Source organism: Bufo bufo, chromosome 1 (genome assembly GCF_905171765.1).
Source record: "Bufo bufo chromosome 1, aBufBuf1.1, whole genome shotgun sequence".
In the NCBI taxonomy this organism is placed as follows: domain Eukaryota; kingdom Metazoa; phylum Chordata; class Amphibia; order Anura; family Bufonidae; genus Bufo; species Bufo bufo.
In genome coordinates this window covers 23,802,348-23,826,072 of record NC_053389.1, presented here as the reverse complement: position 1 = coordinate 23,826,072, position 23,725 = coordinate 23,802,348, and the positions used below count along the sequence as shown (strand labels likewise).

Here is a 23,725-nt window from a genome sequence, read left to right as displayed (position 1 = left end):
ATAGTGGACACCTACAGTCACAGATACTATAGTAAAGTCCTAGGGAAAGGAAGCCAGAGAGAGACCCCATCAGCTAGCAGGTTTTTCAGTGTATTGCTAAAAGTTCTTTGTTTAACCCTCTGTGCCTGGTTCCTTTCTCCATCATCTTTCGCACTGCATTGAACCCCTGGGAGCAACAGCCTGAGGTAGGACACCGCAACACTACATCAGGGTCACTACCACTCCCATCCTCTACAACTGCTCCCCAGGGGCTCCTTGCACATACAGTGCATTTTTGTGAATGGAGATTGGCTAATACCTCCTGTAGAGGTGCTGCAGGGAAGTTGAACTTGTGCTGTTAGGTTCCCCACAGATTACAGCTGATCACTGGAGCGCCCAGCAGTGGGGCACTTTGTGATCAGCCTCTTGTCAGAGTCCTTCTAACCAATAGTTCCAAAGTGGAAAACCTGTTAAAGAATTTCTTTTATAATTTTGGAAAGAAAAAAAAAATTGTTATGTTTCTTTGTAGGTGGAAAGAATGCTGTATTTTTGGGCAAGCCACGTGCATGGACATCTGAATGCAACCCCTTGGACAGCACGAGCGCGCAGCAAGAAAAAATGAGGATAATCAAATCACAATGTTTCCCGATTCAATGCAATAATTATAGTCCTGCATGTAAGTCATCTATTTCTGTCTTTTTATACATATACTTGTAGTTTGGCAAAGAAAATAGTTCCTTGACTCTAGGGCTCCAGGTTTACTAGCACAGCCCCTTTCACACGAGCGAGTTTTCTGTGCGGGTGCAATGTGTGACGTGAACGCATAGCACCCGACTGAATCCTGACCCATTCATTCCAATGGGTCTGTGTATATGAGTGTTTTTTTTTTTACTCATCACTTGCGTGAAAAACGCAGCATGTTTTATATTCTGAGTTTTTCACGCAGCCCTGGCCCCATAGAAGTGAATGGGGCTTCAGTGAAAAACGCATTGCATCCAGAAGCAGGTGCAGATGAAATGCGTTTTTCACTGATGGCTGCTAGGAGATGTTGTTTGTAATCCTTCAGTTTTTTATCACGAAAAACACATCGAAATGCATTACGCCTGCGCGGAAAAAACTGATCAACTGAACGCAATCACAGAGAAAACTGACTGAACTTGCTTGTAAAATGGTGCAAGTTTCCCTGAACGCATCTGGACCTAATCCATCACGCTTGTGGGAAAAGGGCCTTAGATTCCACATACTGCGCCCTTCTTACCTTTCCTGTTGACTTGACATATTGTGAGATGAGCGAAGCAAGATGACCGGTTTTAAAGAAATAATTTGTGTGACTCTGTAAAGCTTCTGCGAGTTGCATAAAAGTTTTATGTTTTTTATGCCTTGTTATCTGGCACCACTCATCTTGGTAAATAAGGACACATGTCCACATAAAGATGGAAGGTAAGAAAGGAGACAAATCTACACTGAACAAAAATATAAACGCAACACTTTCGGTTTTGCTCCCATTTTGGATGAGCTGAACTCAAACATCTGAAACATTTTCTACATACACAAAAGACCCATTACTAGAGGTGGGACAAATCCAATTTTTTAAAATCCGAATCACAAAAGGTTCTCGAATCTATCGAATCTTTCGAATCTCGAATCCTACGAATGATGTACATAAGAATTGTGTGAACAGTGTAAGAAACAAAGTTATCCAAACACTTATAGGGGGATCTGTGGATGACACTGCTATGGGGGGGATCTGTGGATGACACTGCTATGGGGGGGATCTGTGGATGGCACTGTTATGGGTGATCTGTGGATGGCACTGTTATGGGTGATCTGTGGATGGCACTGTTATGGGGGATCTGTGGATGGCACTGTTATGGGTGATCTGTGGATGGCACTGTTATGGGGGATCTGTGGATGGCACTGTTATGGTGGATCTGTGGATGGCACTGTTATGGGGATCTCTGGATGGTACTGTGATGGGGGGGATCTGTGGATGACACATATGCATCTTATGCTATGTGCCATCCACAGATTCCCCCATAACAGTGTCCCTGCAGTGTGAATGACCCCCAATACAGGTGCTGGGGGCCGGCATCTGGATTAGTAATGACAGCGGGGACCGGTGCAGTCCCTGTATTCTAATGCACCGGCCCCGATCACTGTTGTATAATCTTAATCTTGTCTAACCTGTAGGCATTGTTAATAATAATCATCTGTAATCCAGCTGCATTACTTACATCTAAGTTCCGTAGCAGGGAGGAGGCAGGCAGGCCGGGAGGACGGGTGGGCGACGCGTCACTTACTACGTCATGCACCTGCCCCGGGAGGACGGGTGGGCGACGCATCACTCACTATGTCATGCACCTGCGCCCACTTTATGAATGAACCAGGCAGCGCGGGCACGTGACATAGTGAGTGACGCGCCTCTCTCCTACAGCTGGATTACAGATGATTATTATTAATAATGCCTACAGGCTAGATAAAAAAAAGATTATACAACAGTGAGCGGGGCCGGTGCATTAGAATACAGGGACTGCACCGGTCCCCGCTGTAGGGATTCGTCAGATTCGAATTTTACAAAATAGGTCGGGATTCGAGTCCACGAATCCCTCGAATCTTGTAAGATTCAAGGGATTTGTGGATTCGACGGATTCGTCGTCCCACCTCTACCCATTACTCTCAAATATTGTTCACAAATCTGTCTAAATCTGTGTTAGTGAGCACTTCTTCTTTGCCGAGATAATCCATCCCACCTCACAGGTGTGGCATATCAAGGTGCTGAAAACCAGTCAGTATCTGCTGTTGCCACTATTTGCCTCATGCAGTCCAACACATCTCCGTCGCATAGAGTTGGTCATGTTGTTAATTGTGGCCTGTGGAACGTTGGTCCACTCCTCTTCCATACCATAGCTGTGCGAAGTTGCTGAATATTGGCAGGAACACGCTGTCATATACACCGATCCAGAGCATCCCAAAAATGCTCAATTGGTGACATGTCCGGTGAGTATGCTGGCCATTCAAGAACTGGGATGTTTTCAGCTTCCAGGAATTGTGTACAGATCCTTGCAATATGGGGCCGTGCATTATCATGCTGCAACATGAGGTGATGGTCGTGGATGAACGGCACAACAATGGGCCTCAGGATTTCATTGCGGTATCTCTGTGCATTCACAATGCCATCAATAAAATGCACCTGTGTTCGTTTGCCATAACATACGCCTGCCCATATCATAACCCCACCGCCATCGTGGGCCACTCGATCCACAACGTTGAAGTCAGTAAACCGCTCACCCACACCACTCCACACATGCTGTCTGCCATTTGCCCTGAACAGTGAAAACAGGGACTCAATGTGAGAATTTTCCCACTCAAGTCACCGGAGACGGCTTATGGTAGAGAAATGAACATTCATTTCACAGGCAACAGCTCTGGTAGACATTCTGCAGTCAGCATGCCAATTGCACGCTCCCTCAAATTTTGCGATATCTGTGGCATTGTGCTGTGTGATCAAACTGCACATTTCAGAGTGGTCTTTTATTGTGGGCAGTCTAAGGCACACCTGTGCAATATTTATGCTGTCTAATCAGTACCTTGATATGTCACACCTGTGAGGTGGGATGGATTATCTCGGCAATTTCAACAGATTTGTGAACAATATTTGAGAGTAATGGGTCTTTTGTGAATGTAGAAAATGTTTCAGATCTTTGAGTTCAGCTCATGCAGAATGGGAGCAAAACCGAAAGTGTTGTGTTAATATTTTTGTTCAGTGTATGTTGTTTTATAACGTTGTCAACTATGCTACTGTCTCACTACAGTGACTCGGCGGATCACTGCTATAAGGGTTAATTATTAATTGGATCACTTCTAGAAGGGATAATAATTAATTGGATCACTGCTAGAAGGGTTTCTACTGGCCACCTTAACCCATAGCGCCGTATATATATGGCGTTATGTGCCTTCGTGTGTATGGAGCGGGCCTCTGCAGCGGGCCCACTCCATACACAGCGGTTGCTGGCTGCATCATAAAGCTGACACCCACGCCTCCTCTGTTATTTAACCCCTCAGGTGCCACGATCAACACTAATCGGGGGACTTTTGAGTGACGGCAGAGCGTTGTGGCTCCTTCTTCCTTCCGATCGGAGCCCCAGCAGTGAAATCGCAGTGCTACAATCGGTTGCCATGGCAGCCTGGACGCTGCTGAAAAGTTCCAGGCCTACCATGGCTTTCTCCATACTGAGCTATGCACGAGGCACGGCTCAGAATAGGGACTGTAAAAATCCTAATAGAGATCTATTAGGGTGAATAGGAGACGGGATCAAAAGATCCCAGGTTCTAGCCCCTAAGTGGGCTAATATTTATAAAAAAAATAAGTGAATTTTTTTTTTTTATTAAAAAAAATATATACAGTATATTAAAAGTTTAAATCACCCTCTTTCCCAATTTTACCTATAAAATATATAAACAATAAAAAAAAATTAAACATATTGGGTATCACCACATCCGAAAATATCTGAACTATTAAAATATAAAAAAAAAAATCTTGTGCGGTGAACGCCATAATGAAAAAAAATGAAATACACACGATTTGCCATTTTTATTGTCATCTTGTCTCCCAAAAAAATGTAATAAAGGTGATCAAAAAGTCTTACATACTACAAAAATTGTACCAATAAAAACGACAGTTTGTTACACAAAAAACAAGCCCTTAGGCTGCGTTCACACGGGCGAGATTTCCGCGCGGGTGCAATGCGGTAGGTGAACGCATTGCACCCGCACTGAATCTGGACCTATTCATTTCTATGGGGCTGTTCAGATGAGCGATGATTTTCACGCATCACTTATGCGTTGCGTGAAAATCGCAGCATGCTCTATATTCTGCGTTTTTCACGCAACGCAGGCCCCATGGAAGTGAATGGGGTTGCGTGAAAATCGCAAGCATCCGCAAGCAAGTGCGGATGCGGTGCGATTTTCACGCATGGTTGCTAGGTGACAGTCTATAAACTGTATTACTTTCCCTTATAACATGGTTATAAGGGAAAATAATAGCATTCTGAATACAGAATGCATAGTACAATAGGGCTGGAGGGGTTTAAAAAAATAAACTCATTAACTCACCTTCTCCTCTTGATCTCGAAGTTCCCGGTCTCTTCTTTACTTGAGTTGTGGGCTAAAGGACCTTTGAGTTGAGTTTACTGATGAGTTGTGGGCTAAAGGACCTTTGGTGACGTCAGATCTCATGCTCCAATCACATGGTACATCACCACGGTGATGGACCATGTGATTGGAGCATGAGATCTGACGTCACCAAGTGAATGGGTCCGTATATGTGATGCGGAGAGCATATTGCGTACCCGCTGTTTGAGGGCCGCAATATGGCCACGGCGGTCCTGTGCATGAGGCTAAGAGTTTTCTGCATTTTCTAAGTTATGCTTGTGATTTCCACAGCTGTACATGAGTTAACTAGCTAAGTGTTTTTTGCCCTACTCAGTAGGTGGAAGGCTGTCCCATCGATATTGGGAGTAAGGGAAAGGGGAGGCGAGGGACACCATTGAGACAAAAGAAGGTGATGTTCACTGGTAGTAAGTCCTTGTTGTATAAGATAGATGAGCAGAGTGGTGGAAGACGAGGCAGCAACCTACTAAAGAGAATTAAACAGACTTCATTAATCAGCGTGAGACTGTGATAAAATGTAAAGAAAGAAAGGTGTGAGGCGCCAATATACACCGAGTGCCCACATAGAAAGTTACTAAGTGGTAAAAACGCTAGGGATGCTTATAAAAGTGATAGACTCGTTTATCTGTTAACCAGCCAGAAAACTTGGAGTTAAAATTACAGTATACCGCATGGAATACTTCACCAGGAAGATAAACTCAAGACACTTGCATCCCTCACCTCCGAGGTCGCCTATAGAATACCAACCACCCGTCCATTCAGCAAGATGGATCAGAGGACTCCAATAAAAGGAAAGTAGTTAATGAGGAAATAAGCTTGACGTGTTTCGGGGATTACCATAGAGGTCCCCTTCCTCAGGACCATATAAAATACATAAAATGACTTACATATATACAGTTGCAAGAAAAAGTATGTGAACCCTTTGGAATGATATGGATTTCTGCACAAATTGGTCATAAAATGTGATCTGATCTTCATCTAAGTCACAACAATAGACAATCACAGTCTGCTTAAACTAATAACACGCAATTAATTAAATGTTACCATGTTTTTATTGAACACACCATGTAAACATTCACAGTGCAGGTGGAAAAAGTATGTAAACCCTTGGATTTAATAACTGGTTGAACCTCCTTTGGAAGCAATAACTTCAACCAAACTTTTCCTGTAGTTGCAGATCAGACGTGCACAACGGTCAGGAGTAATTCTTGACCATTCCTCTTTACAGAACTGTTTCAGTTCAGCAATATTTTTGGGATGTCTGGTGTGAATTGCTTTCTTGAGGTCATGCCAAAGCATCTCAATCGGGTTGAGGGCAGGACTCTGACTGGGCCACTCCAGAAGGCGTATTTTCTTCTGTTTAAGCCATTCTGTTGTTGATTTTCTTCTATACTTTGGGTCGCTGTCCTGTTGCAACATCCATCTTCTGTTGAGCTTCAGCTGGTGGACAGATGGCCTTAAGTTCTCCTGCAAAATGTATTGATAAGCTTGGGAATTCATTTTTCCTTCGATGATAGCAATCCGTCCAGGCCCTGACGCAGCAAAGCAGCCCCAAACCATGATGCCCCCAAAACCATACTTCACAGTTGGGATGAGGTTTTGATGTTGGTGTGCTGTGCCTCTTTTTCTCCACACGTAGTGTTGTGTGTTTCTTCCAAACAACTCAACTTTGTTTCATCTGTCCACAGAATATTTTGCTAGTACTGCTGTGGAACATCCAGGTTCTCTTGTGCAAACTGTAAACGTGCAGCAATGTTTTTTTGGACAGCACTGGCTTCCTCTGTGGTATCCTCCCATGAAATCCATTCTTGTTTAGTGTTTCACGTATCGTAGATTCGCTAACAGGGATGTTAGCATATGCCAGAGACTTTTGTAAGTCTTTAGCTGACACTCTAGATTCTTCTTCACCTCATTGAGCAGTTTGCGCTGTGCTCTTGCAGTCATCTTTACAGGACGGCCACTCCTAGGGAGAGTAGCAGCAGTGCTGAACTTTCTCCATTTATAGACAATTTGTCTTACCATGGACTGATGAACAGCAAGGCTTTTGGAGATACTTTTATAACCCTTTCCAGCTTTATGCAAGTCAACAATTCTTAATCGTAGGTCTTCTGAGAGCTCTTTTGTGCGAGGAATCATTCACATCAGACAATGCTTCTTGTGAAAAGAAAACTGGTGTGTGTTTTTTATAATGCAGCTGTAACCAACACCTCCAATATCATCTCATTGATTGGACTCCAGTTGGCTAACATCTCACTCCAATTAGCTCTTGGAGATGTCATTAGTCTATGGGTTCACATACTTTTTCCACCTGCACTGTGAATGTTTACATGGTGTGTTAAATAAAAACATGGTAACATTTAATTCTTTGTGTGTTATTAGTTTAAGCAGACTGTGATTGTCTATTGTTGTGACTTAGATGAAGATCAGATAAAAAATTTTGACCAATTTGTGCAGAAATCCATATCATTCCAAAGGGTTCACATACTTTTTCTTGCAACTGTATATAGTTATAGGTATTGGTAATCTGGTCCCCCATGTGCATCCACGCGGAAGTTGGTCCACATTACTTCCGATCCGGATGTGTCACTTACGGTTCGGAAGTGTCAGCTGATGCGTTCCAGCGCTGGATCGCATATACTGTTCACAAGCACAAATAACAGGAGGGATCGAGTTCAAATTATACTAATGGAGGCATCAAAAAGGCAGGACTTTGGGGGCGTGGCCTAACCGCCGATGTAGAGAGACGCATGGCGCTGAGCTCCTGGACAGTATCCTGCATTTAATCGCTCACCCGCTTCCTACCTTTGATCTAAAGCCTCCCTGAACGCTGGGGTTTACTCCGGTCACGATATGACCCGCCAAAAGCAGAGGGAGAAGGAGAGTAAAGACGGCGGCACGGACACGCCGACCAAACAAAATGGCGCCATGCAAAACACTAAGCTTTCTGATGTGGCGGCGAAGCTGGGGAACTTTGCCCGTACCCCAGCAGCTGCAGCGACTGACTCGGAGTCTGATGCTGAGATGTCCGGTGAGGCTGGGGGAGCGGAGCCCCTGGAAGCGGCCTCATATGCATCTGTAGCAAGGCTGAAGGTGGGTTCAGAGTTGCCACCAGAAGCGGCGCCCATTTCCGAACCCACAATTGCAGACGTGTATAAGATGGTGGCACAATGCAGTACAGCCCTCACGTCTCTGAATGCCAATATGGGAGGCCTTAAGGAGGAAGTTTTGTTGATAAGACAAGATATGCGGCAGTTTAAAGAAAGAGTGGGGGAGTTGGAGGGTCGCGTTAGTGACATGGAGGATCAGCTACCGCCTGTTAAAAGGGACTTACAACGTGTTATACATAACGTATCCCTACTTATATCAAAATCTGACGACTTGGAAAACCGTCTAAGACGGAATAATGTGCGATTTATTGGAATACCGGAGCGCACTGAGGGCTCAGACCCTGTCTCATTTATGGAAAAGTGGCCGGTGGACACTATTGGGAAAGAAAAGTTATCCCCACTCTTTGCAATAGAACGGGCACATCGGGTGCCATTTCGCCCGCTGCCTCTGGGGGCGCCTCCGAGACCTCTCCTGATTAAGGTCCTACATTACAGGGACCGGGACGCCATACTCAAAGCAGCCAGGGACAACCCTGACATTCAAATTGGCGATAGCCGAATTCTCATGTTCCCGGACTTTTCTGCCGAAATACAGAAGAGGAGAGCGAAATTTTTAGAAGTAAAGAAAAGGTTGAGATCACTGCAGTGGCCTTACTCCATGTTGTATCCGGCAAAGCTTCGGGTGGTGGCGAATGGATCCACGCACATGTTTGAAGATCCGTCTGAGGCAAGTCAATGGCTGGACACTCATGAAAATGATCGGCGTGGCAACAATACCTGATGAGACGGTGATATCTCTGCTGGAACTGTTCTTGTTTTACTAGTGTCTCTTAACCACCTCAGCCCCCAGTGCTTAAACACCCTGAAAGACCAGGCCACTTTTTACACTTCTGACCTACACTACTTTCACCGTTTATTGCTCGGTCATGCAACTTACCACCCAAATGAATTTTACCTCCTTTTCTTCTCACTAATAGAGCTTTCATTTGGTGGTATTTCATTGCTGCTGACATTTTTACTTTTTTTGTTATTAATCGAAATTTAACGATTTTTTTGCAAAAAAATGACATTTTTCACTTTCAGTTGTAAAATTTTGCAAAAAAAACGACATCCATATAGAAATTTTGCTCTAAATTTATAGTTCTACATGTCTTTGATAAAAAAAAAATGTTTGGGTAGAAAAAAAATGGTTTGGGTAAAAGTTATAGCGTTTACAAACTATGGTACAAAAATGTGAATTTCCGCTTTTTGAAGCAGCTCTGACTTTCTGAGCACCTGTCATGTTTCCTGAGGTTCTACAATGCCCAGACAGTACAAACACCCCACAAATGACCCCATTTCTGAAAGTACACACCCTAAGGTATTCGCTGATGGGCATAGTGAGTTCATAGAACTTTTTATTTTTTGTCACAAGTTAGCGGAAAATGATGATTTTTTTTTTTTTTTTTTTTTTTTCTTACAAAGTCTCATATTCCACTAACTTGTGACAAAAAATAAAAAGTTCTATGAACTCACTATGCCCATCACGAAATACCTTGGGGTCTCTTCTTTCCAAAATGGGGTCACTTGTGGGGTAGTTATACTGCCCTGGCATTCTAGGGGCCCAAATGTGTGGTAAGGAGTTTGAAATCAAATTCAGTAAAAAATGACCTGTGAAATCCGAAAGGTGCTCTTTGGAATATGGGCCCCTTTGCCCACCTAGGCTGCAAAAAAGTGTCACACATCTGGTATTGCCGTACTCAGGAGAAGTTGAGGAATGTGTTTTGGGGTGTCTTTTTACATATACCCATGCTGGGTGAGATAAATATCTTGGTCAAATGACAACTTTGTATAAAAAAATGGGAAAAGTTGTCTTTTGCCAAGATATTTCTCTCACCCAGCATGGGTATATATAAAATGACACCCCAAAACACATTCCCCACCTTCTCCTGAGTACGGAGATACCAGATGTGTGACACTTTTTTGCAGCCTAGGTGGGCAAAGGGGCCCATATTCCAAAGAGCACCTTTCGGATTTCACTCGTCATTTTTTACTGAATTTGATTTCAAACTCCTTACCACACATTTGGGCCCCTAGAATGCCAGGGCAGTATAACTACCCCACAAGTGACCCCATTTTGGAAAGAAGACACCCCAAGGTATTCCGTAAGGGGCATGGCGAGTTCCTAGAATTTTTTATTTTTTGTCACAAGTTAGTGGAAAATGATGATTTTTTTTTTTTTTTTTTTTTTTCATACAAAGTCTCATATTCCACTAACTTGTGACAAAAAATAAAAACTTCCATGAACTCACTATGCCCATCAGCGAATACCTTGGGGTCTCTTCTTTCCAAAATGGGGTCACTTGTGGGGTAGTTATACTGCCCTGGCATTCTAGGGGCCCAAATGTGTGGTAAGGAGTTTGAAATCAAATTCTGTAAAAATTGACCTGTGAAATCCGAAAGGTGCTCTTTGGAATATGGGCCCCTTTGCCCACCTAGGCTGCAAAAAAGTGTCACACATCTGGTATCTCCGTATTCAGTAGAAGTTGGGGAATGTGTTTTGGGGTGTCTTTTTACATATACCCATGCTGGGTGAGAGAAATATCTTGGTCAAATGCCAACTTTGTATAAAAAAATGGGAAAAGTTGTCTTTTGCCAAGATATTTCTCTCACCCAGCAGGGGTATATGTAAAATGACACCCCAAAACACATTCCCCACCTTCTCCTGAGTACGGAGATACCAGATGTGTGACACTTTTTTGCAGCCTAGGTGGGCAAAGGGGCCCATATTCCAAAGAGCACCTTTCGGATTTCACAGGTCATTTATTACAGAATTTGATTTCAAACTCCTTACCACACATTTGGGCCACTAGAATGCCAGGGCAGTATAACTACCCCACAAGTGACCCCATTTTGGAAAGAAGACACCCCAAGGTATTCGCTGATGGACATAGTGAGTTCATGGAAGTTTTTATTTTTTGTCACAAGTTAGTGGAATATGAGACTTTGTATAAAAAAAAAAAAAAAAAAAAAAAAAATCAGCATTTTCCACTAACTTGTGACAAAAAATAAAAAATTCTAGGAACTCGCCATGCCCCTCACGGAATACCTTGGGGTGTCTTCTTTCCAAAATGGGGTCACTTGTGGGGTAGTTATACTGCCCTGGCATTTTCCAGGGGCCCTAATGTGTGGTAAGTAGGTAAATGACCTGTGAAATCCTAAAGGTGCTCTTTGGAATATGGGCCCCTTTGCCCACCTAGGCTGCAAAAAAGTGTCACACATGTGGTATCGCCGTATTCAGGAGAAGTTGGGGAATGTGTTTTGGGGTGTCATTTTACATATACCCTTGCTGGGTGAGAGAAATATCTTGGCAAAAGACAACTTTTCCCATTTTTTTATACAAAGTTGGCATTTGACCAAGATATTTCTCTCACCCAGCATGGGTATATGTAAAATGACACCCCAAAACACATTCCCCAACTTCTCCTGAGTACGGCGATACCAGATGTGTGACACTTTTTTGCAGCCTAGATGCGCAAAGGTGCCCAAATTCCTTTTAGGAGGGCATTTTTAGACATTTGGATACCAGACTTCTTCTCACGCTTTGGGGCCCCTAGAATGCCAGGGCAGTATAAATACCCCACATGTGACCCCATTTTGGAAAGAAGACACCCCAAGGTATTCAATGAGGGGCATGGCGAGTTCATAGAAAAAAAAAATTTTTGGCACAAGTTAGCGGAAATTGATATTTTTAATTTTTTTCTCACAAAGTCTCCCGTTCCGCTAACTTGGGACAAAAATTTCAATCTTTCATGGACTCAATATGCCCCTCACGGAATACCTGGGGGTGTCTTCTTTCCGAAATGGGGTCACATGTGGGGTATTTATACTGCCCTGGCATTCTAGGGGCCCTAAAGCGTGAGAAGAAGTCTGGAATATAAATGTCTAAAAAATTTTACGCATTTGGATTCCGTGAGGGGTATGATGAGTTCATGTGAGATTTTATTTTTTGACACAAGTTAGTGGAATATGAGACTTTGTAAGAAAAAAAAAAAATAATTCCGCTAACTTGGGCCAAAAAAATGTCTGAATGGAGCCTTACAGAGGGGTGATCAATGACAGGGGGGTGATCAATGACAGGGGGGGTGATCAATGACAGGGGGGGTGATCAATGACAGGGGGGGTGATCAATGACAGGGGGGGTGATCAATGACAGGGGGGGTGATCAATGACAGGGGGGGTGATCAATGACAGGGGGGTGATCAATGACAGGGGGGGTGATCAATGACAGGGGGGGTGATCAATGACAGGGGGGGTGATCAATGACAGGGGGGGTGATCAATGACAGGGGGGGTGATCAATGACAGGGGGGTGATCAGGGAGTCTATATGGGGTGATCACCACAGTCATTGATCATGCCCCTGTAAGGCTTCATTCAGACGTCCGGATGCGTTTTGCGGATCCGATCCATCTATCAGTGGATCCGTAAAAATCATGCGGACGTCTGAATGGAGCTTTACAGGGGTGTAATCAATGACAGGGGGGTGATCAGGGAGTCTATATGGGGTGATCACCACAGTCATTGATCACGCCCCTGTAAGGCTTCATTCAGACGTCCGGATGCGTTTTGCGGATCGGATCCATCTATTAGTGCATCCGTAAAAATCATGCGGACATCTGAATGGAGCTTTACAGGGGGGTGATCAGGGAGTCTATATGGGGTGATCACCACAGTCATTGATCATGCCCCTGTAAGGCTTCATTCAGACGTCCGGATGCGTTTTGCGGATCGGATCCATCTATCAGTGCATCCGTAAAAATCATGCGGACATCTGAATGGAGCTTTACAGGGGGTTGATCAATGACAGGGGTGTAATCAATGACAGGGGTGATAACCACAGTCATTGATCACGCCCCTGTAAGGCTTCATTCAGACGTCCGGATGCGTTTTGCGGATCCGATCCATCTATCAGTGCATCCGTAAAAATCATGCGGACATCTGAATGGAGCTTTACAGGGGGTTGATCAATGACAGGGGTGTAATCAATGACAGGGGGGTGATCAGGGAGTCTATATGGGGTGATAACCACAGTCATTGATCACGCCCCTGTAAGGCTTCATTCAGACGTCCGGATGCGTTTTGCGGATCGGATCCATCTATCAGTGCATCCGTAAAAATCATGCGGACATCTGAATGGAGCTTTACAGGGGGGTGATCAGGGAGTCTATATGGGGTGATCACCACAGTCATTGATCATGCCCCTGTAAGGCTTCATTCAGACGTCCGGATGCGTTTTGCGGATCGGATCCATCTATCAGTGCATCCGTAAAAATCATGCGGACATCTGAATGGAGCTTTACAGGGGGGTGATCAGGGAGTCTATATGGGGTGATCACCACAGTCATTGATCATGCCCCTGTAAGGCTTCATTCAGACGTCCGGATGCGTTTTGCGGATCCGATCCATCTATCAGTGCATCCGTAAAAATCATGCGGACGTCTGAATGGAGCTTTACAGGGGGGTGATCAATGACAGGGGTGTGATCAATGACAGGGGGGTGATCAGGGAGTCTATATGGGGTGATAACCACAGTCATTGATCACGCCCCTGTAAGGCTTCATTCAGACGTCCGGATGCGTTTTGCGGATCCGATCCATCTATCAGTGGATCCGTAAAAATCATGCGGACGTCTGAATGGAGCTTTACAGGGGGGAAATCAATGACAGGGGTGTAATCAATGACAGGGGGGTGATCAGGGAGTCTATATGGGGTGATAACCACAGTCATTGATCACGCCCCTGTAAGGCTTCATTCAGACGTCCGGATGCGTTTTGCGGATCCGATCCATCTATCAGTGGATCCGTAAAAATCATGCGGACGTCTGAATGGAGCTTTACAGGGGGTTGATCAATGACAGGGGGGTAATCAATGACAGGGGGGTGATCAGGGAGTCTATATGGGGTGATCAGGTGCTAATAAGGGGTTAATAAGTGACGGGGGGGGGTGTAGTGTAGTGTAGTGGTGCTTGGTGCTACTTTACTGAGCTACCTGTGTCCTCTGGTGGTCGATCCAAACAAAGGGGACCACCAGAGGACCAGGTAGCAGGTATATTAGACGCTGTTATCAAAACAGCGTCTAATATACCTGTTAGGGGTTAAAAAAATCACATCTCCAGCCTGCCAGCGAACGATCGCCGCTGGCAGGCTGGAGATCAACTCTCTTACCTTCCGTTCCTGTGAGCGCGCGCGCCTGTGTGCGCGCGTTCACAGGAAATCTCGCGTCTCGCGAGATGACGCACGGATGCGTCCAGGAGGAATGAATCAACCACCTTCCGGACGCATCCGTGCGTTAGGCGGTCGGGAGGTGGTTAATTGACACACTGTAATGCCAGATATAGTATTGTGGGATTATTCTACCTTTTCCTAAGAAGGGAGGTTTTATATGCTGGCTTTTCACTGGTTCTGTTTCACACTGTATGGGTTAATATGTGGTTGGGAGGGAGGTTGGGTGAGCCAACACATTGGCGCATCCAGGTTGTAGCGCATATACAATTTAGGCGCTTGCTTTATCACCTGTGCCTTTATTGTTAACCCATGACGGTTAGGTTCACTTTAAATGTTTACGGTGTACCCCTGTTTATTGGGTTCATGACTAGCAGAATGTTTAGGGTAGTTTGGGGACAGTTGGGAGGGGGGGGTGTAAAGGCAGGCTCTATTTTCAGTATTAATACTAGTGGGAGATTCTTCTGGGGTTGTCGGCACCAGACTCTGCATCTGCTTATGAGTTACCATGATGTCTTCCGTTAATATTCTTGCATTAAATGTGAGAGGAATGTCTTTGGCATCTAAACGATCAGCTATTTTCCATGCTATAAGGGATATACAGCCAGCTATTGTATGTTTATCTGAGACCCACTTGACTGCTGATAAGACGCATTTAGCACATAAAGCATGGTTGGGGTGTGAATTCCACTCTGCATACTCCACACATGCCAGAGGTCTTAGCATTTTAATGCATAAAGCTATTCCGTTTAGTGCCCAGGAGTCATATATTGATGATGATGGAAGATTTATATGCATAGACTGTCATAACTTTCAGTTTAGGATTATCTTAGTGGCGGTGTATGTTCCTCCTCCATATTCAGCTGAAATTATGAAGCTGATTATTACCTTTACATCTAAATTTCCGCTAGTCCCTATATTAATTGTAGGTGACTTCAATACCTATCTTAATGGCCTTTTGGATAAATTCCATAATGGGTCGGGAACATATACTGCCGCTCCTACCTCTCTGGCGAGATTGATGGGGGAGATAGATCTGTGTGACATATGGAGGACCATATACCCTGATCGGCGTCAGTATTCATGTTACTCAGCATCGCAAAGCTCCTTGTCCAGAATAGATTTAGCAATTGGATCCTTAACATTGGTAGCCCTAACAAAAGAGATCTCATATTTGCCCCGTAGTTTATCTATTTCATTCCCCATGATCGATTACCTTGGAGGTGGGGAGACACATATGTGCTCCTAGACCCATCTGGCGATTAAACCCATTTTGGTTATCAATAGTGGATACAGGAACTGATATCTCTAAAGCTATTACTGATTTTTTGTCTATTAATATAGGCTCGACATCAGGGGCTGTGGTGTGGGATATGTTTCCTGAGGCGGTCTGAGGTAATTCAACAAACTTTATTCAGACACAAACAATATAACAAAGGTTATAAACTGTCATATCTATATAGCCTACAGGTGGCAGTAAACATGTTAACATGTATAACTCCTAACATCCTCCCTTTCTTGTGAAATCAAGTAAAATATAACATAAGATGATTGGATACCACAATACATTCCAAAGGTGACAATGTTTTTTATAATGTATCTAGCATACAAAATCCTTATATCTTGTTGGTGTTCTAATAACCCTAGTTCTAGTACGTCTTGGTGTGGCAGGAGCTTCACATTGTTGCATATGATCATCTATCCCTGTTTCTTCGGGAGTTGTCTCATCTGGAGATGTACCTGGTGTAATCACTTCACTTATTTCAATGTCAGATTTGTCATCCGCAGTCCTCAGAAACTTCCTATTCCTTCTTGAAAATTCTCTTTTTATTGAAAAATATATATAAATAAAAAAGGAATACAAACTACAACATTATGTAGTAACATAGACATAGTGATTAGAATATACATAACAGCTTGAAGGACTGTCGATATAGACTTGAGCAGAGTACCACATACAAATGGCAGGCCAATAATAGATTCCATTTTTCATATATAGACAAGATAATCCTATCCCATAATACAAATATTGTGTATAGGTTACAGATGTATCCTACAAATATATAGAGCTCTTATAGTATGTCTAGTGCACATAATAACGCAGAAGTAAAGAAAAAAGGGGAGGGGAAGAATATGGGAAGAGGGATAAGGAATAGGAGGGTGGGAAGGACAAAAAGGGGGAACCAAAAACAACAATCCATCCATGACACTCGTTCATATGTAGCATATTAGGTATCTAAAGTGCATATTGAATGTGCTCAAATTCACAGGTAATATTCTATCAGAGGATCAGACATGTTCCAGAGCGCGTACCATTTAATGCGCAGATACACCATCTAACAATGAGTTCATAATATACCACTGCTAGTAGACCCGTAAGCTGTCTGGGTATTCGAAGGGACATCCCTAAACATGAGCCAGGGTGTCCAAAGCTTCACATATTTACTGTGATTCCTATCCTCCCAACTCGCCAGTTCCTCCATACGACAAATATGGTCCACCTTGTTCAGCCATGCCTCCACAGTGGGGGGTTCTGTGCGCAACCAGTGCTGCGGGATGAGCAGCCTTGCCGCCTGGAGTAATTGGGTGATTAAGCATCTTTTTGAGGGAGAGAAAGAGTTTGTCGGGAGCCACAGGAGCACCAGAGTAGGGGGCGCATCCACTGTAACATGTGTTATTTTCTGGATAGTAGATAAGACCCCTTCCCAAAATGGACGGATCCTAGGGCAAAACCAGAAGATGTGAGACAGAGTACCTGTATTTTCCAGACACCTCCAGCATTTATCGTCTTGTCTCATACCCCTGATAAACATCTGCTTTGGAGTCAAATACCACTGGGTAAGGACTTTGTATGTGTGTTCCTGTATCCTGGTGCACCTAGAGAAACCATGGGAGTGCACATGTATTCTCATAATGTCAGTCTCATTCAGATCCATCCCCAGTTCAGCAGCCCAATGCCTCAGGTATTGCGGTGTTCCAGGGGAGCGGGGATTAACCAAAGCCAAATAACACAGGGAAATCATTTTGCGTGGGACAGACTCAAATGTTAAGAGTTTCTCAAACCAAGACTGGGTAGGTTTATGTCTATTACTCTCTATTAGTGGTCTGGAAACTGAGTTAAGTTCTATCAGTTCTAGAAAATAATTTTTTTTTATAAGGTTGTGTAGTGGGTGTTGGTCAGATAGGTCACCCGAGGTCGCCCCCAAGAATTCCTCTGTTGTGAACTTATGTAGTTTATGCCAGGTCGTAGCTATTTGTTTGGTATTTGGCCGTATAGTGAAAGGAAGAAGTTCCGCTGGCATAGAGGGAGAGGGGTTATTTAAAAGGTTAAGTTTGCTATTTAACTGTTGAATTACTGAAGCAGTTCCCCTAAGCAGAACTTGCGACCTTAGATTAGAAGTAGTAAGACCCCATGGACCCGCTTTCTGAACAGGTGAGAGTTGGGCAAGTTCTAATTCACATCCCCAGGTTTGGTATTTATTGGCATGCAACTGAATCCATCTTTTTAAGTGAATCGCTTGATAGTATAGATGCGCGTCTGGTAACCCAAACCCCCCAGTGCTCCTCCTTTGTATTAGTCTGCTATGGGCCAGTCTAGCGGATTTCCCACCCCAAAGGAACGTTCTAAATAGCCTCCTAACCTGGCAAAAGAAGGATATAGGGAGAAAAATGGGCAGCATTTGCATTACATAAAGGAGCCTGGGCATAATGAAGGCCTTCAGAAGGTTCTTTCTACCCATCCAAGAGACATATGGGATTTTAAGCGAATGAAGCTGCTTCTGTACATCATTTAATAGGGGTTTAAAGTTCTAATTAAAAGTTTGGTCCAGATCTTCTGGCATTTTAATCCCTAGATAGGAAAGGTGAGAACCCTGCCAAATAAACGGGGTTGTGCCCTTTAAAGAGGAGATCATTTTGCTTGGCGCTGAGACGTTCATCGCCTCTGACTTCGTGTAATTAACTTTAAAGTTAGAGATCCTCCCATACAATTCGAAAAGGGATAGAAGATGCGGAAAGGCCTCGACGGGGTTTGTGAGCATAACCAGAAGATCATCCGCATACGCGGCATTTATAAATTCGACAGACCCATCCTTAATTGTAAGACCCTTTATACCAGGGTGTTCCCTAATAGCTTGCAATAATGTCTCCATCACCATGACATATAGTGTAGGTGACAGAGGACAGCCTTGGCGAGTCCCATTTATAATCGGGAACGGTTGAGATAATGTACCATTTACCCTTATACGGGCGCTAGGTTTATGGTAGAGAGACATGATGGCGTTTTGGAATTGTTCTGGAATGCCAAGTTTATGTAGGGTTTTCCTCATATAGCTCCAGCTCACCCTGTCAAAGGCCTTTTCCGCATCCACACCCAAAAGGACCAGCGAGGCCTTCTCTTTTTTAGCTAATTGCATTGCTGAGAGAACCCTACAAGAGTTCTGATTTCCCTCTCGTCCAGGCACAAGCCCGGCTTGGTCCGGGTGAATTAGCTTCGGCAGAAGGGGAGCAAGGCGAGAAGCCAACAACTTGGCCCATACCTTGACGTCTACGTTGAGAAGCGATATCGGCCTATAACTGCCGCATTGGTTAGGGTCTTTACCTGCTTTTGGGAGAATTGTGACCGTCGCTTCCAGAGATTGCCTATGGAGAGCAGAACCATTTAAGAGGGAATTACACCAAATGGCCATACGAGGGGTTAGGACAGATGATAATTTTTTACAATACCCCACAGAAAACCCATCAGGTCCAGGGCATTTCCCCATTGGCATAGAGCTCAGAATATTTGATATTTCTTCTATTGTGACTGGGGCAAGGAGTTGTTCCCTCTCCTTGGTGTCTAATTTGGGCAAATTAAGGTTCCTCAAGAACTTATCAGCTGCTTTTTCTAAATTAGCTTCTGTATCGTCATCTGGGCATTTGAGCCCATAAAGCTGACTATAGAACTTATGGAATTCTCTTGCAATATCTGAAGTTTTATGTAATAGCCTGCCATCTTTATCTTTAATTCCAGCTATATAGGAAGCGTCTTTTTTCTGTTTAAGGAGCGAAGCCATAAGCCTCGTCCCTTTGTCTCCATGAGCATAAAAACGGAACTGGGCATATTGGTAGGATTTGGCCTGGTGATAGTTAAGGTGATCTTTTAATTTTTTCCTAGTTAATGTTAGTTCTTGTTGGGCCTCTATAGTTTTGGACTTCTTATGCAGGGATTCTAAAGCTGTAATCTTCTCTAGCAATGTATGGAATGTTTTTTGTCTTTCTTTCTTTTTCCGACTACCCAGGGCAATCAGCTCCCCTCTGATGACCGCCTTATGCGTCTCCCAGACAGTAGTGACCGAAACGTCATCCGTGGTGTTCTCCTTAAAGAAGTGTTGTAACTTAGCTTCTATGTCCCTCAATCCCTCAACATCATCTAGCAGAGTCTCATTTATTCTCCATTGTCGAGATTGCTGAGGTAGTTCAGAGAACACCACGGATGTCGTGACAGGAGCGTGATCTGATACTGTCATAGGATCAATGGTGGAGTTACTCACCAATTCAGCGTGAGCGTCAGAGATGAAGATATAGTCTAGCCTAGAATAGACCTTGTGCGCGGCTGAAAAAAATGTGTAATCTAAGTCAGCGGGATGAGTCAGGCGCCAAGTATCTAATAAATGGGCCCTTGCTAGATGTTCATTAATCCTGCCAATAGCCGCCTGAGTCAACTGTGAGGAATGATCTGAAGCGTCTACTAGTGGGTTTAAAGCCACATTAAGATCCCCCCCTATTAAACAAATGCCTTCTGCAAAGGAAGTGAATTTAGACATTGTAGTCTTCAACCATAGGCCCTGACCTCGGTTAGGACTATATAAACTTGCCAGTGTTACCAGTACGGTCCCTATTTTACCTTTTACGAACATAAAGCGTCCCTCTGAGTCGGTCAAGGATGAGATAAGGGAGAAGGGAACCCTTTTGGAAATGGCAATCCCCGCGCCCCTGGAAGCCTTGGCATGGGAGCTGATGAACCACTGACTAAAGTAGGACTGGGGTAGTTTAGGAACATGACCTAACTTAAGGTGTAACTCTTGAAAGAAACAGACATCTGTGCGTCTCTTCTTTAGAAGTCTGATCACCTGTAAGCGCTTTTGGGGGGTATTAAATCCCCGTACATTAAATGGTCTACAATTAACTGTAGCCATCAGTGTAGTGAAATACGCATATGCGTGCATATAATAACATACGTGAGCATGGACAGAGAAACTGGGGAAACAAACATGGTAACGCCTTGCCTTGGGCAAGGACCTTTGATCCCTTTATCCAAAATTTTGTTAATAAATGCAATATGAACAGTACTGCAAGCAAAATGGGAACAAAGAAAATAAAAGAACTCCGTGCGGGAGCACAGGAACCACCGGTGACAAGGTGGGAGCAGGCTGACATACTCAGTATCAGACAGTACTGCTCCTGGCCACAAATCAGGGTTCCCCACCCCCACAAAGTGTGCTGACATTAGTATGCATGTGTGAACATAGCCACTCCTATAACCGCCTGAGAAAATCTGGCTATACATATCAGGGAATCACAATATACTGTATGCACCTACTAAATGACAACCTGAGAAAATGCATTACTTATATAATCTTTATGGTAAAAGCCCATAGCAACATAAAGTGAATGCAGCTTTCACCATCCACATAGGGAGCAATGACTTCCTTCCTCTTAAATGCGCTCCTTTAACATAATAAACATTAACTGAGGAGCTTGCATTTTAAACAACCCACATACAACCTGTGGAGAGTGTTCAAGTAATTCTTTGCCTTGCTACTTGGCCTTTTCTTGATGGCATCTTCAACCATCTGGAACTATCAGGGAGTTCTGGGAGCGGGACACCAGTGTCCGCTGAGGGCAGCCATGATGGGATATCTTGTGGTGTGGTGTTGAGCAGCTCCCATGCCGCCGGCAGATCACTGGGGATCCGGATCGTGCACCTTTTCCCTTCCCTGGAGAATGTGAGGCCAAATGGAAAAAGCCACTTAAAGGGGATCTTGCTCTGGCGTAGAATCTCAGTGACAGGCCGCAGGATTCTTCTTTTATTCAGGGTTGAGGGCGCGAGATCCTGGAAAAGTAGAATCTTGATTCCTTCATACTTCAGGTCACCCTTTTCTCTAGCCGCTTTAAAAATCGCAGCGGTATCTACGTACCGCAAGAGTCCGCAGACCACATCACGAGGGGGTTCTCCCTCCCTGGGTTTGGGCCGCAGAGAGCGGTGGATGCGCTCAATTGTGATTGCAGATGCTCCTTCAGAGCCCAGCAGGGATGTGAAAATGGCGGACGCTGCTGCAGCGAGATCCTCATGTGACACCGCTTCTGGCAAGCCTCTGAAGCGCACATTTTTGCGCCTGCTTCTATTTTCCTGATCTTCAATCAGGGCGTATGCATGATCCAGGGAAGACAGGTAAGCAGAGCTATTATCACCCAACGCTCGGGCATGATCCAGAATGGCCCCCTGTGTATTTTCTAGCCTCTCGACTCTATGGCCGATGTGCTTAATGTCCTCCTTTATCTCAGTGAGCTCCTGCATCACTGGCTGTATCGCTGACAGGAGTGCCTGTTGCAAGAACCGCTTTGAAATAGGTTCAGCCGCCTCAGCATGCCATCCCTGAGAGCCCTCAGTGGACGGGCTGTCTGCTCTTTCAGCCTCCTCTATGCCGTCATCAGGATCCGGCGGCGCCATCTTAGGTCGCTCAGCTACTGGAGCTGCAGCTCGCTTATAAAGTATTTCTCCATATCGGAGGGACCCCGATCCTGCTTGAGGGGTTCAGGCTTATCTTTGGGCAAGTACTTGCCGATTTTCCCCATATTTGTGCAGCCGATCAGGAAGCCGGTCAAGCTCCGCCTCCCTATTCCTTCTGTACAACTGTCCATTTGCTTCCACTTTATAAGATTGTGGAGCAACTTTCTCCAAACAAATACCTTGTCGCCAAATTTCATCTGTTGACGACGGTGATGGTTGTATTCGCACTGGCTGACCAATGCTTAGTTCAGGAAGTTCCTTGGCTCCTTTATCATAATATGCCTTTGCTTTTTGCGTCTTTCAGTTAGGTTCTCGATCACTCCTTTTATAACCTTTGGAAACAGCAGTTTCTGAGCAGTCGGAAGTAAAGTCCTGGTCCTTCTTGACATTAGCCGTTGTACAGGACTACTGCTGGTGCCTTCTGATGGGGTATTTCTCCAGTCAAGAACCGCTTTCCAGATATCCTTGTCATCTCGTTTAGCTTTCTTTATGAGTGTTTTTGCTATTTTTACAGTAGCTTCAGCTTTACCGTTGGACTGACTGTGATATGGGGATGATGTAAGATGTTCAAATTCCCACTCTCTACAAAATCGTGCAAACTCTGAGCTGACAAACTGTGGTCCGTTATCTGTAATTACAGAATCAGGGATTCCATGTCTGCTACAATGTGCTTTGCATCAATCTATAATTGTTTTAGAGGTGGTATCAGAAACTAAATCAATTTCCCAGAAATCTGAATAATAATCAACAATTATTAAGTAATCTTGTCCTGTTAAGGAAAATAAGTCCATGCCTAGTTTGCTCCAGGGTAGAGTGGGCAATTTGTGAGTCATCAGAGGTTCTTTTGTTTGTTTACGCATATACTCATTGCAAGTATTACAGTTCTTTATTGCCTCTATAATCTCTGGGCCCATATGTGGCCAAAAGATGACATCCTTGGCCTTGCGAAGGCATGCTTCTATTCCTAAGTGGCTAGAATGAGTCCTCGCTATCATTTCTGGGCGCATGTTTTTTGGTATGATGACTCTGTGTACTTTATACAGAATTCCATTTTGTATGCTTATCTCATCTCTAAAGCCCCAGTAGTCCCTGATACAAATCTGTATTTTTTCTTTTTGGTCTGGCCATCCTGTAAGAACAGTAGTTTTTAATGCTTGCAAGACTTCATCTTGTTCTGTGAACTTCTGAATTTGTTGTAGGCGCAAATCAGACACTCTTAGATATTCTGCAAAGTTTATCTCTTCCAGTTCCTTAGAAAAGGCATCCTCTGATTGCATCAAAAAAATCTCATAATCTGGGGTGTCCTTGTCCATTGTTTTGTGAGGTAATGCTGCTCTTGATAAGAAGTCTGCAATATACATTTCTGATCCTTTTTTGTAAACCACATTATGGTTGTATTTTTGCAACTGTAGCATCATGCGCTGTAGACGTTTTGGTG

The 23,725-nt window shown here is 44.1% G+C and overlaps 1 protein-coding gene across 2 annotated transcripts in view; it reads left to right on the top strand.

The window, feature by feature from the left end:
* LOC120992361 overlaps window positions 1-23,725 on the top strand; it is a 100,727-nt gene that overhangs the window by 41,515 nt on the left and 35,487 nt on the right. The window contains exon 3 of one of the 2 annotated variants that reach the window (XM_040421291.1): window positions 509-655. The exons of the other annotated variant lie outside the window; for it this stretch is intronic. Coding sequence (XP_040277225.1) covers window positions 509-655 — 147 coding nt within the window. The remainder of the gene's footprint in view (window positions 1-508; window positions 656-23,725) is intronic. 2 annotated transcript variants of the gene reach the window in all.